This window comes from Musca vetustissima, unplaced genomic scaffold (assembly GCF_032173495.1).
Source record: "Musca vetustissima isolate MV318-11 ecotype Yass unplaced genomic scaffold, APGP_CSIRO_Mvet_v1 utg29523, whole genome shotgun sequence".
Lineage (NCBI taxonomy): Eukaryota > Metazoa > Arthropoda > Insecta > Diptera > Muscidae > Musca > Musca vetustissima.
In genome coordinates this window covers 5580-21484 of record NW_026877071.1, presented here as the reverse complement: position 1 = coordinate 21484, position 15905 = coordinate 5580, and the positions used below count along the sequence as shown (strand labels likewise).

The 15905-nt window shown below is 38.4% G+C and overlaps 1 protein-coding gene across 1 annotated transcript; it reads right to left on the bottom strand.

Moving 5' to 3' along the window:
* Positions 1 to 2985: 2985 nt before the first annotated feature.
* LOC133321606 (uncharacterized) lies at positions 2986 to 15483 on the bottom strand (the record flags this gene model as incomplete). Its single annotated transcript, XM_061530690.1, has 9 exons — positions 15437 to 15483; positions 12228 to 12457; positions 12053 to 12170; positions 9704 to 10605; positions 9149 to 9604; positions 4070 to 4253; positions 3434 to 4003; positions 3179 to 3357; positions 2986 to 3104 (listed from the first exon to the last, which is right to left on the bottom strand). Coding segments are annotated over exons 1-9 (2805 nt in total), but the record flags the coding sequence as incomplete, so codon positions are not given.
* Positions 15484 to 15905: the final 422 nt, after the last annotated feature.

The window sequence follows — 15905 nt, the reverse complement described above, 5'->3', positions numbered from 1 at the left end:
ATGGCCTCTGAAAAATATTCTTTTAAAAAATCCACGCCTTATGATGGATGGATGGCCTCTGAAAAATATTCTTTTAAAAATCCACGCCTTATGATGGATGGATGGCCTCTGAAAAATATTCTTTTAAAAATCCACGCCTTATGATGGATGGATGGATGGCCTCTGAAAAATATTCTTTTAAAAATCCACGCCTTATGATGGATGGATGGCCTCTGAAAAATATTCTTTTAAAAATCCACGCCTTATGATGGATGGATGGCCTCTGAAAAATATTCTTTTAAAAATCCACGCCTTATGATGGATGGATGGCCTCTGAAAAATATTCTTTTAAAAATCCACGCCTTATGATGGCCTCTGAAAAATATTCTTTTAAAAATCCACGCCTTATGATGGATGGCCTCTGAAAGATATTCCTCTGAAAAATATTCTTTTAAAAATCCACGCCTTATGGATGGCCTCTGAAAAATATTCTTTTAAAAAATCCACGCCTTATGATGGATGGATGGCCTCTGAAAAATATTCTTTTAAAAATCCACGCCTTATGATGGATGGATGGCCTCTGAAAAATATTCTTTTAAAAATCCACGCCTTATGATGGATGGATGGCCTCTGAAAAATATTCTTTTAAAAATCCACGCCTTATGATGGATGGATGGCCTCTGAAAAATATTCTTTTAAAAATCCACGCCTTATGATGGATGGATGGCCTCTGAAAAATATTCTTTTAAAAATCCACGCCTTATGATGGATGGATGGCCTCTGAAAAATATTCTTTTAAAAATCCACGCCTTATGATGGATGGATGGCCTCTGAAAAATATTCTTTTAAAAATCCACGCCTTATGATGGATGGATGGCCTCTGAAAAATATTCTTTTAAAAATCCACGCCTTATGATGGATGGATGGCCTCTGAAAAATATTCTTTTAAAAATCCACGCCTTATGATGGATGGATGGCCTCTGAAAAATATTCTTTTAAAAATCCACGCCTTATGATGGATGGATGGCCTCTGAAAAATATTCTTTTAAAAATCCACGCCTTATGATGGATGGATGGCCTCTGAAAAATATTCTTTTAAAAATCCACGCCTTATGATGGCCTCTGAAAAATATTCTTTTAAAAATCCACGCCTTATGATGGCCTCTGAAAAATATTCTTTTAAAAATCCACGCCTTATGATGGCCTCTGAAAAATATTCTTTTAAAAATCCACGCCTTATGATGGCCTCTGAAAAATATTCTTTTAAAAATCCACGCCTTATGATGGCCTCTGAAAAATATTCTTTTAAAAATCCACGCCTTATGATGGCCTCTGAAAAATATTCTTTTAAAAATCCACGCCTTATGATGGCCTCTGAAAAATATTCTTTTAAAAATCCACGCCTTATGATGGCCTCTGAAAAATATTCTTTTAAAAATCCACGCCTTATGATGGATGGCCGGCCTCTGAAAAATATTCTTTTAAAAATCCACGCCTTATGATGGATGGCCGGCCTCTGAAAAATATTCTTTTAAAAATCCACGCCTTATGATGGATGGCCTCTGTAAAATATTCTTTTAAAAATCCACGCCTTATGATGGCCTCTGAAAAATATTCTTTTAAAAATCCACGCCTTATGATGGCCTCTGAAAAATATTCTTTTAAAAATCCACGCCTTATGATGGATGGATGGCCTCTGAAAAATATTCTTTTAAAAATCCACGCCTTATGATGGATGGATGGCCTCTGAAAAATATTATTTTAAAAATCCACGCCTTATGATGGCCTCTGAAAAATATTCTTTTAAAAATCCACGCCTTGTGATGGCCTCTGAAAAATATTCTTTTAAAAATCCACGCCTTATGATGGCCTCTGAAAAATATTCTTTTAAAAATCCACGCCTTGTGATGGCCTCTGAAAAATATTCTTTTAAAAATCCACGCCTTATGATGGCCTCTGAAAAATATTCTTTTAAAAATCCACGCCTTGTGATGGCCTCTGAAAAATATTCTTTTAAAAATCCACGCCTTATGATGGCCTCTGAAAAATATTCTTTTAAAAATCCACGCCTTATGATGGCCTCTGAAAAATATTCTTTTAAAAATCCACGCCTTATGATGGATGGCCGGCCTCTGAAAAATATTCTTTTAAAAATCCACGCCTTATGATGGATGGCCGGCCTCTGAAAAATATTCTTTTAAAAATCCACGCCTTATGATGGATGGCCTCTGTAAAATATTCTTTTAAAAATCCACGCCTTATGATGACCTCTGAAAAATATTCCTTTTAAAAATCCACGTCTTATGATGGATGGCCTCTGAAAAATATTCTTTTAAAAATCCATGGCCTCTGAAAAATATTCGTTTTAAAAATCCGCACCTGTAGTACTTGTTTTGAAAATTATTATGTGGTATTGCATAACTAAATCTTTAGCAAACATTTTCGATAAGATTTTGCATTCAAACCCTAACACGTGCCTTAAACAATTTGGATATATCGCATGACCTTGGCCTTGTATTAAATATGTTATTATAGTATACAAACCTCTTCTAATGCTCTAGATTTTTTTCATAGAATAAAATGCAGTGGTTTGTTCAGCGATAAGAAATAATATCGAAATACAAACATTGTACGTAGAAAGCTCTGCAGCCGGCAAACAGAAACATTCGAAATTTCTAATTGATTTTTAAAAATATTTTTTCCATTGCCTCAGTATAAAATAAATAAATTTTTGAGGGTCCAACATTGGGTTGGTTTTTTTTAAATTAATTTTCCATGGCCTCAACATAGGCCATAATTTTTCAAGGGTCAGTGATTTTTTTCTAAATTATTTTATTGTGGTTTTTTATTTGTATTTAAATATATTTCAAAATTGAAACATCCTCCCAATCAAAGCCTCAAATTCATGCCTTAATTCCCTATCGAAGTGTTGCCTTTCGTCCAGGGTAAAAATCATATTCTGCACGTTAGTCGAATAAATACAACGATCAATAAAATGGCTCATACCCTGAGGGCATTTACAATGACCCTGTGGTGTACAGCTACCACCATCCAAACAATGTTGATGTCCAGGGCCACAGGCACACACATTCGGTGCGATGCAATGACCATAAAGGCCACAACCACTATAAGAGATAAAATTATTATTTGACAAAAAATATCCTCTGCCTCATACCTCACCTTTCACATATCGGCTTACAGGTATTATCCCAAAGATAATAACCCTCAAAGCATTTACAGATTCCCGGAGCTATACACACGCCATGATCACAGGCCTCAGGACACTGGGCTAGGCAATTTTGACTTTGCGGATCATAAGCGAAACCAATGTGGCACTGGCATTTATAGGGTGATTCACAAAAGCCATTTTCACAATTTCTGAAAAAAGTTTGCCAAAGAATCGAATTTTAGTAAAAATTTTACAAAATCCAAAATTTTTTTCACACATACATACGCATAACATTCCGATTCACAAATTTCCCTCCCCTTCCTCTTAATGTAGCCGGGAAAACATTCACACTGCTGTGGTCCAATACAACGACCATAACCACAATGGGGTTGACATATTGGCTGGCAACCCAAACCCTCCAGCCATTGATAACCCCTCTGGCAGCGACATTCCCCGGGGGCCACACATATCTGATTCAGTCCACATGGTATGTGGCTACATTCTGGTAGACAATATTTCCTAGTCTCCGGATCTAGGCTATAGCCAGGATTACACAAGCAATCACCATTTAATAAGCAGCGACCATTCAAACAACCCACCGGACAAATGTGGACACAATTTCCCCGAGAATCTCTCACAAAGCCCTCAAAGCATTCGCATTGGTGGGTAGAGCGGCAGAAACCGTTGCGGCAATTATCCGCCGAAACTTTGGAGCAGTCGGGGATACACTTGAGAGTACTTCTCACCTTGGGATCTCTACGATATCCTTCACAGCAAATTTCAAAACTCAAATGGCCAGCAATGGAGGAATTTCCACGAAGTGGTTCATGCTCTCGGGTTTGGAAAAAATAGGCTCTACAATAAAAAAACCGAAATTATTTTTAATTCGGAGAAAAAAAATATTTAAAAAAAATGACTTACGGTACATCTTTGTAGCACTTCTTTTCCCGCTGCTGGCTATCAAAATATAAATTTAGCTCTGCTCGGGTACTGGGATAAATATCGCCATATATCTCCTGGCATTTGGTAGACATATTCCAAAAACCCAAGATGCTTAGGAAAATCAAATAAATTTCCAATATTCTCATGGCACGCATAATGGCTTCTAAAATGGGTTGTTTACATGTAAATAGTTTGAATTTAATCTCGGCTTATCAGTATGACAGATTCTCCCCCCATACCCTGCACTAGGTTACGGAATTTGTTTACCAAAACCAATCACTAAGAGATGAGAGCTAACAATGATGTCAATAGAGCCAGAAAAGCATTCGGCGTAGTTTTTTTTTTTAAATAATTTTTAAGACCTCAACATAGGGGTGGATTTTTTAAAATAAAATGATAAGGCCTGAACATAGTCGTGGATGTTTTAAAATAAAATTTTTAAGGCCTCAGCATAGGCGTGGATTTTTTAAAATAAAATTGTTAAGGCCTCAACATAGGACTTGAATTTTTAAAATAAAATTTTTAAGGCCTCAACATAGGCTAGGATTTTTCAAAATTAATTTTTCAATGCTTACCATAAGGCGTGGTTGGCGTAGAGGATGATAGATACCAAGCAACGGCTCTGATTGGCTTTAACATGACTTATCTTGGTTCCTCTTTCATCTCAATTATGGACACTGACACCTCCCCGCGGTGTCACCTGGGGTAGCTATTTTTCATCACCCGTTGAGATAGTGAGTTAAAATGTGCCGCGACTTCACCCATAAGAACTAATAAAAATGGGTTGAGGAGTCGGATTAGTTGCCCACATTCGAAAAACCAAACTTACTATGAAAAAGCAAAGAAAACCAAACCCCCCTAATGATGAGGACCCCCGCAAACGTATAAAGGACCACGATCTGCGAATCTGCACTTGGAATGTGCGCACTTTGTACAGTTTTCGCTTTGGCGGATGTAATCAAGAAGTATAAAGCCTTACAGGAAATGCGATGAAAAGGGACAGGCGTAAGTAAATCAGACGATTATGCACTGTATTATAGCTGCCATGAAACGAGACGTGAATTTGGCTGCGGATTTATGGTTAATAGGAGAACAAAAGACCTCGTCTCCAGATTCACTCCAGAAGATGGGCGAATTGATATAATTCGCATAAAAGCGAATTTCTTCTACATCAGTCTTATTTGTGCCCATGCTCCGGCCTAAATTTCTGCTAGGAGATTTTAATGCAAAAATCGAAAGGGAAAATATCTTTGGCCCCACCGTCGGAAAATTCAGCTTTCATGAAGAAACATCAGACAACGACATGAGGTTGATTGACTTCGCGGCAGTGGTAGTTAGCAGCACCAGATTCAAGCATCTCGATATACACAAAGGCACCTGGATTTCTCCTGATCAAGCAACGAGAAATCAAATCGATCATGTTGTGATAGACGGAAGGCATTCATCCAGTGTATTAGATGTTCGATCGATCCGAGGAGCGAATATCGATTCGGACCACTACCTTGTAGCAGCCAAGGTTCGCACTCGTCTTAATGTAGAAGCAAAGGTACGATCTAATCACGGAAACTTGACGTCGAAAAGCTGCAAACACAACAGATAGCAGAAGCCTACTCCGTTCAACTTAACCACCTGCTTGAAGAAAGCACTTCTTGTCCTGATAGTATAGTATAGAAGCACAATGGCAAAGAATTACCCACAAACTGCAGCAAAAGCAACACTTGGGTACAAAAAACCACCACCAAAAACGCGGCGTATAGGGCAACCCTGCAGACGGCATGAGGTTGATTGACTTCGCGTCGGCAAAAAACATGGTAGTTAGCAGCACCAGATTCAAGCATCTCGATATACATAAGGCCACTTGGATTTCTCCCGATCGAACAATGAGAAATCAAATCGATCATGTTGTGATAGACGGAAGGCATTAATCCAGTGTATTAGACGTTCGGTCGATCCGAGGAGCGAATATCGATTTGGACCACTACCTTGTAGCAGCCATGGTTCGCACTTGTCTTAATGTTGCAGTAAAGGTGCGATCTAACACAATACGGAAACTCGACGTCGAAAAGCTGTAAAGACAAGAGGTAGCCGAGGCCTACTCCGCCCATCTTACCCATCTGCTTGACGAAAGCACTTCTTGTCCCGATAGAAGCACAATGTTCACTCCCCACAAACTGCAGCAAAAGCAACACTTGGGTAACAAAAACCACCACAGAAACCCATGGTACGATCAAGCGTGTCGTAATGCTACTGATGTGAACGCAGCGTATAGGGCAACCCTGTAGGCAGCAGCAACACGTAATGGGATGGAGAATTATCAGGAGAAAAGGAGCGAGGAGAAACGTGTTTTCAGAAAAAAGAACAAGAAAAACATGAGCGTGAGCAAATCGAGATGTACAGGAGTCAGAATGAAGTCCAAAAATTCTACCAACGGGTAAAACACCAAGCCGAAGACTTGGTGCAGGCCCATCCTCCTGTAGAGATAAAGAAGGAAACCGGGTGACAGATACAGACAGCGTGCTGAGGAACTTGGAGGAGCATTTTGAAAAACTTCTGGTATCAAATAGTGGCGGTGAAGAAGATACCCCAGAAACAATAATAGATGATGGTATAGAGTGTATACCACCTAGCAAAGATGAGGTCATAAAAGCAATCAATCCGCTGAAGAATAATAAAGCTGCAGGTGCCGATGGTTTACAAGCCGAACTATTCAAGACTCAGATGTTGGTAAGGAGCATGCACCAGCTGATTAGTACAATTTGGCTAGAGGAATGCATGCCCTATGATTGGAACCTTAGCATCCTGTGTCCCATGCACAAAAAAGGAGACAAAACGACATGTGCCAATTATAGAGGAATAAGTCTCCTTCCCATCGAATATAAAGTGCTATCCAGTGTGCTTTGTGAACGACTGAAGCCAATGGTCAATGACATTATTAGACCATACCAATGCGGCTTCAGACATGGCAAATCCACCATTGACCAGATTTTAACTCTGCGCCAAATCCTGGAAAAAATACCACGAAAAATACATCGACACATACCATCTATTCGTCGACTATAATGTCGCATTCGACAGCCCTATCCGTTCAGAGGTGTATAATGCCATATCTACGTTCGGCATTCCTGAAAAATTAATTCGGATATGCATTCGGATAACTGACACAAGATCAGCATTTAAAGTAGGAAATGACCTATCGGAGCCCTTCAATACCGAACGAGGATTCAGACAAGGTGGCAGTTTGTCGTGTGACCTTTTTAACATCCTGCTGGAAAAGGTCATACGAGGCGCAAAGGTGAACAGAAATGACACTCTGTAGTCCAAAGAACACATGTTATTCGCCTACGCCGATCACATCGATATGATGGGTCGAACATTGCGAGCCACCTTTGAGCAAATTGAGAAGGAGTCTGCCAAAGTGAAGACCAAGCTGATGGTATCAACGCGCAAGACGTCCAGTAGACTCGGACCAACTGTGGAACTTGAGAACTACAGCTTCGTGGTAGTTATAGATGTTATATACCATGGTATCGCCATAAATGAAACGAATGACATCAGTTTTGAAATTCGGAAAAGGATTGTGGTGGCCAACAGATGCTACTATGGTCTGAGCAAATAACTCAGAAGCAAGGCCACCTCCCGCCAAACCAAACTCACACTTTACAAGACGCTGATACTGGTATATGGATCTGAAGCATGGGTACTTGCGCAAGCCGATGAGACAGCTCTTGGGGTATTTGAAAGAAAAATTCTATGAAAGATCTACGGGCCGATCTGCAGCTACTACGGTGGCTAGGCCATGTTGTGCGAATGAATAGAAATGCCCCAGCTCAAAAGGCATATAAAAGTGAGCCTACTGATGGTTCCCGTTGAAGGGGAAGGTCCTACTATAAGGCGTGGATTTTTTAAAATTAATTTTTCATGGCCTACTATAAGGCGTGGATTTGTTAAAATTAATTTTTCATGGCCTAATATAAGGCGTGGATTTGTTAAAATTCATTTTTCATGGTCTACTATAAGGCGTGGATTTTTTAAAATTCATTTTTCATGGCCTACTATAAGGCGTGGATTTTTTAAAATTCATTTTTCATGGCCTACTATAAGGCGTGGATTTTTTAAAATTCATTTTTCATGGCCTACTATAAGGCGTGGATTTTTTAAAATTCATTTTTCATGGCCTACTATAAGGCGTGGATTTTTTAAAATTAATTTTTCATGGCCTACTATAAGGCGTGGATTTTTTAAAATTTATTTTTCATGGCCTACTATTAGGCGTGGATTTTTTAAAATTTATTTTTCATGGCCTACTATAAGGCGTGGATTTTTAAAAGAAAACGTATCAGGGCCTACTATAAGGCGTGGATTTTTTTAAATTTATTTTTAATGGCCTACTATAAGGCGTGGAGTTTTTTAAATCTATTTTTAATGGCCTACTATAAGGCGTGGATTTTTGAAAATTTATTTTTAATGGCCTACTATAAGGCGTGGATTTTTTTAAATTTATTTTTCATGGCCTACTATAAGGCGTGGATTTTTTTAAATTTATTTTTCATGGCCTACTATAAGGCGTGGATTTTTTTAAATTTATTTTTCATGGCCTACTATAAGGCGTGGATTTTTTAAAATTCATTTTTCATGGCCTCCTATAAGGCGTGGATTTTTTTAAATTTATTTTTAATGGCCTACTATAAGGCGTGGATTTTTTAAAATTTATTTTTAATGGCCTACTATAAGGCGTGGATTTTTTTAAATTTATTTTTCATGGCCTCATATCTTTTGAAAATAAAAAAATGTTATTAAATTCGACCTTTATTTATGAAAATCAAATTTTTTGGAAAATTTTACAAAAAAAAAAAATATTTAAAATAAAAAAATATATTTGAAAATTATAAAACTAAAATAAAATATTAAAATATAAATATTTGCACATAATTTTTTTTATTTTTACTTAAATATGGGTGATTTTATGCGATGTATGGGTGTGTTGTGGCACTTGAAGATATTTTGTATTTTGTGGCGGAATTATTAAATGTGAAACGTGATGAGTGGCCGAGGTCGAGCCGGGAGATGTTGCAACCTGTTGATGATGTCCTGACGTGTGGTGGGTCCCCGTTTGAAATTGTGCATGTCCTTGCTGCTGACTGAAGTTGCCAAAATGTTGTAACTGTTGCTGATGGGCGACTGGTTGCTGCATGGACTGATGTTGAGGCTGCGGTTGCGACTGCTGTTGACTATGATGATGTTGCGTATGCTGATGCTGTGGTATATAAACATTATGTTGGGTGGAATGATGCTGAGGCTTGGTGTGTGCATGATGCTGATGGTGTTGATGATGCTGCATGGCCGTGGGATATCGAATCTCATCGTAAAGATGTGAATCCATGCTACCCTTGCGGGACTTGGGTGTTACCACCGAATACAATGACTCCTTGCGGGCATAGGCATAGGAATTTATTGTGGGTACCGGGGATATGGTTATGGAGGAACTATTACTGGGTGAGTCATACAAGTCGGGTTCTAGAAGATTGGAGGGAAAAATAATTATTTAAAAATTAAAATTGAAAAAATATCATTTTCCAAAAGTTGCTTCCTGTTCCGCTCAAGACACTTACATACCCTCGATTTTATTGCGTACCATCTGCGTAAAGGCGGGCAAATCCGGCAGGGGTTTTAGAAAACTTTTCCCCATTGTTCCGGTATTACCTCCGGGCGGTAGATTACCACTGTTTAAGTCCTGCATAAGCTGATCATTGGTATAGGGTTGAAGACCCGGTGTGGGTGGGGTAATAATAATGGCCGAATTGGGATTGGGGGATGGCAAACTAACATTTCGTGCCGCCAATGCTGCCTCTACCTGGGCCTTTTGTAAATGATAACGCCGGTAGACATAAAGGAAACCCATTCCAATACCAAACATTATAATGAGCAGGATAACCAAAAGGGTGGTGAGCAAACTATTTTCATGATCGGAATTATGCGTGTCATTAGAATTTTGACTTTCCTCTTTGGTTGCCGGGTGGCCACCAAATCCAGCTAAATTTAGTTTCTCCTCCTGTGTGACATTATGTTGTTGTCCTGGCCACCCAGTGATGACATGTATAACCTCTGGGGTCTTGGCAGCGGCATGTAAATTATCCAACAAACCCTGGCCCTGTTGATGTACGATGATTTTGGGGGTATGCGGAATTTCCGGCTCCTGTTTTATGACAATGACCTCTGGAATAGCGGCTGGAGCTGTTGTCACCTCCAATATTTGTGGTGGTAGATTTATGGGTTCCGGCGTTGTACTGGTTGCAATATTGACAATATTTTTAGCAATGCGATCCAAGTTGTGGGTTATATTGACAATTGTAGAATTTAGGGTGGCTATCATGACATGGGTGGCATTTGGTGCCAAAGAGGGATCGATTGCGGGTGGATCGCAAGCCCCCGTCTGAGGATGGCATAATTTATTTTCACACTCGCAAGCCTTGCGGCACATTACACCATAGGTGCCCTTGGGGCAGGGTTTTTCGCAGCTGGAAGGAAAAAAACGAGAAGAATAAAAACCAGTAAGGAAAGCAGTAAAGTCGGACTGGGCTGACTATATGATACCCCTCACCACTTTGGGTATATTCTACATATGTATCCTAAAAGACGTCGCCTTGCCAGAGATTAATTTATACTAACTTCAGTACGTTGTGTCAATCGGCCTAGCTATGGAGCTATATCTAAATCTGAACCGATTTTCACGAAACTTAGCACACATCATTCTGGGCCCAATTCAGTATCCTATGCCAAATTTCGTCATTCTGGACCTACTTCAGTATTCTATGCCAAATTTCGTGCAAATCGAAAGATATATAGGGACTTCAGTGCACCATTTACCTTAAATCGGACGAAAATATATATGGGACCTTCATCTAAATCTGAACCGATTTTCACGAAACTTGGCAGACATAACTCTAGTCTCAATTCAGTAGGCTATTCCAAATTTCGTGCAAATCGAAAGATATATAGGGACTTTGGTGCACCAGTTACATTAAATCGGACGATCATATGTATGGGATCTATATTTACATCTGGACCGATTTTCTCGAAACTTTGCAGACATCACTCTAGGCTCAATTCAGTACGTTATGCCAAATTTCGTGCAAATCGAAAGATATATATGGACTTTGGTGCCCCATTTACCTTAAATCAGATGAAAATATATATGGGAGCTATATCTAAATCTGAACCGATTTTCACGAAACTTAGCAGACATCACTCTAGGCTCAATTCAGTACGTTATGCCAAATTTCGTGCAAATCGAAAGATATATATGGACTTTGGTGTACCATTTACATAAAATCGGACGAAACTATATATGGGAGCCATATCTAAATCTGGAACGATTTTTACGAAACTTAGCAGACATCACTTTAGGCTCAATTCACTATGTTATGCCAAATTTCGTGCAAATCAAAAGATATATAGGGACTTTGGTGCACCATTTACCTTAAATCGGACGAAACTATATATGGGAGCTATATCTAAATCTGGACCGATGTTTACGAAACTCTGCAGACATCATTCTAAGCTCAATTCAGTACGTTGTGCCAAATTTCGTGCATATCGAATGATATATAGGGACTTTTGTGCACCATTAACCTTAAATCGGGCGAAAGTATATATTGGAGCTATATCTAAATCTGGGCCGATTTCCACGATAGTTGGCAGACATCATTCTGGGCTCAATTCAGCACGTTATGCCAAATTTCGTGCAAATCGAAAGATATATCTATATATCTATCTAAATTTGAACCGATTTTCCTGAATTTCAATAGGGTTCGTTCTTGGGCCAAATAAGTGACTTGTGCCAAATTTCATCCAAATCGGATCATAAATGCGATCTGTACTTCGGTTACAATTTAACATCTACAGACGGACGGACATGCATAAATCGACTCAGAAAGTCTTTTTAGGGTTTTTAAAAATACTCACAATTCTCCCGTCCATCCCATGGTACAGTGACAGGTCCCCGATTTATTATCACATGCGGCTCCATTGTGACACTGACACACATTTTTACACTCCAGGCCCCAGTGGTCGTGATCACAACCTGCAAAGAATTATTTTTTTTATTATTTTCTCTTAAAATTCCATTCCTCATACTTACGCTGTGTACAATGTTTGCCCATATAACCCGGTTCACAGCTACACACATCGGGTTTCAGACAATAGCCACGACCACAACCACTGCGACAAACCGGCTTACATACCGTATCATTTATCGATAAATTGCCATCGTAGCCGGCGCAACAAAATCGTATGGTTCGGGTCTTGGTGATATTCTGTAATGAGAAAAGGAAAAATAAAATTAATTTGTCAGCCTGAAAGTATGCTACACTTTTTGCACATTTAACAAAAAGCGACAATAGTGGTGAAATAGTTTCATATGTGGTGAGGTGAGTTTGGATTTCTAATTTATGAATTTTTTCAATGGGAATTATTCCAAATAGGCCTCTCATCCTATATGTCTTAAGGTGTCTCCCAAGAATGTCACCCCCAGCCATCTTCACTCTAACCTCACATAGTTGTCTCTCTCGCCTCTATCTCCTTGCTGACGAAGCAATAAAGTTCAAGTATCATTTAATCGATATAGGCAACAAAGCAATTGAAAAGGGCACTCAGATGGCGAAGATTCATTCCATGGAGATTCACAGACATGGACTCATCACCATGCCACTTAATCTTTGTCCATGTTCTTTTTGTTGTCAATTGTATTGTTTGCTTATTTGTAACTGCTGTTGTTGCTACAGTCACTAAAGTGACATTCCATTGTCCGGTGACTGGCTCCCTAATGGGCAGTTATTTATAATATTTTCTGTGTATGTGAGTGTGTGTGCCTATGTTTGTGTGTGGGGGTAAGCGATTATTGCATGAATTCATGAATTAATAAGCAGGAAATTTCAATGAAGTTATGAAGCTGGAGGGTAGGCTATAATTCATAATTCTGCATTTGTTTATATTGTTCTTTTTGTTTTTGTTGATGTTGTTGTTTTGTGCCTTAATGCACAAAAAATTGGAACAAGTAAACTAGACATAAATGAATTTATTTATGGAATAAAAATAAAACAAAGGAATGGTAATTGGATAGGAACAAGAAAAAACAGAACGTGATTAACAAAGGTGGAGTAGGATTGGAAAAATATAATTTTCGAACCTACATAAGGCGTGGAATTTTAAAAGAATATTTTCCATAGGCCATCCATCATAAGGCGTGGATTTTTAAAAGAATATTTTTCAGAGGCCATCCATCCATCATAAGGCGTAGATTTTTAAACGAATATTTTCCAGAGGCCATACATCATAAGGCGTGGATTTTTAAAACGAATATTTTTTTAAAGGACCAGCTTGAATAAGGCGTGGATTTTTAAAACGAATATTTTTTTAAAGGACCAGCTTGAATAAGGCGTGGATTTTTAAAACGAATATTTTTCAGAGGCCATCTGAGGCGTGGATTTATTATATGGATTTTTAAAACGAATATTTTTCAGAGGCCATCCATCTGAGGCGTGGATTTTTAAAACGAATATTTTTTGGGGAGGTCTAGACAAGGCGTGGATTTTTAAAACGAATATTTTTCAAGGGCCAACATAAGGCGTGGATTTATTAAAAGAATATTTTTCAAGGGCCAATCAAGGCGTGGATTTTTAAAAGAATATTTTTTAGGGGCCAATACAAGGCGTGGATTTTTAAAAGAATATTTTTCAAGGGCCAACTGAGGCGTGGATTTATTAAAGAATATTTTTCAAGGGCCATCTGAGGCGTGGATTTATTAAAGTATATTTTTCAAGGGCCAACTTTTTCAAGGGCCAACTGAGGCGTGGATTTATTAAAAAATATTTTTCAAGGGCCAACTGAGGCGTGGATTTATTAAAGAATATTTTTCAAGGGCCAACTGAGCCGTGGATTTATTAAAGAATATTTTTCAAGGGCCAACTGAGGCGTGGATTTATTAAAGAATATTTTTCAAGGGCCAACTGAGGCGTGGATTTATTAAAGAATATTTTTCAAGAGCCAACTGAGGCGTGGATTTATAAAAGAATATTTTTCAAGGGCCAACTGAGGCGTGGATTTATTAAAGAATATTTTTCAAGGGCCAGCCATCATCATAAGGCGTGGATTTTTAAAAGAATATTTTTCAAGGCCAGCCATCCATCATAAGGCGTGGATTTTTAAAAGAATATTTTTCAGAGGGCCATCCATCATAAGGCGTGGATTTATTAAAAGAATATTTTTCAAGGGCCATCCATCATAAGGCGTGGATTTTTAAAAGAATATTTTTCAAGAGGCCAACCATTTATTAAAAGAATATTTTTCTATAAGTTATACCCCTTAAGGAAGCTGTAACCTATCTGCCATCATCGTCCAGCGCCTGTACTTTCCATATTGTCAAGTTTATTATCACTTTCAATTTGTCTAAATTTATAATAATAATCAAATGCAAAAAATATGTATGCGGCCTGGTTTTATGGCTACCTTACATATAGCCGACCCCCCTTTCTGGGGAAGCAGAATCCCGACTACCTTGTTTGCCTGGCCTACACACATACATTACATAATTATTATGGTGGAACACATGCAGTCATGGTTTTTGGATTGATGCACAATGTAGGCAATGTGGACAGTGGCCGTTCGGCTGTAAAGCTGGACAATGATCGGAGAGGTAGGCAGACAGGCTAGCGGACGAGGCAAACAGTATCCAGGTGCTCCACTAATCCAAAGTAGATTTGTAAAAAACAAAATCAACAAAGCTAAGAGAGAAGTGACTCCAGGCCTCCAAGTGGCTTAAGACGACATCAAATGGCCAAACATTTATGCGAACATTTGTTGCAGTGGCAACAATAACCCCCGACCATTTCGAGGCATTTCATATCAAATAAATAATAATGCTAATGGCAAACTATATTTGTAGCTGTGTGTGTAAAGCTAATATCATCCATTGACCATATATGGCTCAAAAAAACATTCTTGTGGTGATCGTTGAACGTCCTTTATGTTGTCATCATATTTCGACTACATACTGCGGGGCAGCCAGGTTTTCCATAAACCTTCCCAAAAAAGGATAAATACCATGGAAAATGACCACGATATAATGGCTGACAAATTATGAGCCATAATTTGGAACTCTTTCAAAAATGAGAGAGAGGATCACTGGCATCACTTACATACATACATATGTATGTTCATATTACGCTGGCTGGTGATAGGATGACTTGTACAAACTGACACCGTGACATAATTTTACACTTTTCAGCAGCAAATACATAAAATGCTCCCATGATACACGATTATGCTTCTCGAAGAGTGTTTGTGGCTTACAAAACTGCCACCAAGGAATTCGCCGTAACAGCGGCATGACGTGACATATTGAGGAACTGGTTAAATCCTATTATCCATTTTTTGTTTATTTTTATATGAAAGTATTTAAAAATGGGTGTTAATTACAGACAATGTTTAAATTAGTAATATAAAGAAGTAAGAAAAAAGGCCTGGTTGGTTACTTGAAAAAATATATTTTGATAATATTTACGAATTCTGTTAACACCCGAAAAAATTTAAAAAAATCCACGCCTTACGATGGCCTCTGAAAAATATTCTTTTAAAAATCCACGCCTTACGATGATGGCCTCTGAAAAATATTCTTTTAAAAATCCACGCCTTATGATGGATGGCCTCTGAAAAATATTCTTTTAAAAATCCACGCCTTATGATGGATGGCCTCTGAAAAATATTCTTTTAAAAATCCACGCCTTATGATGGCCTCTCAAAAATATTCTTTTAAAAATCC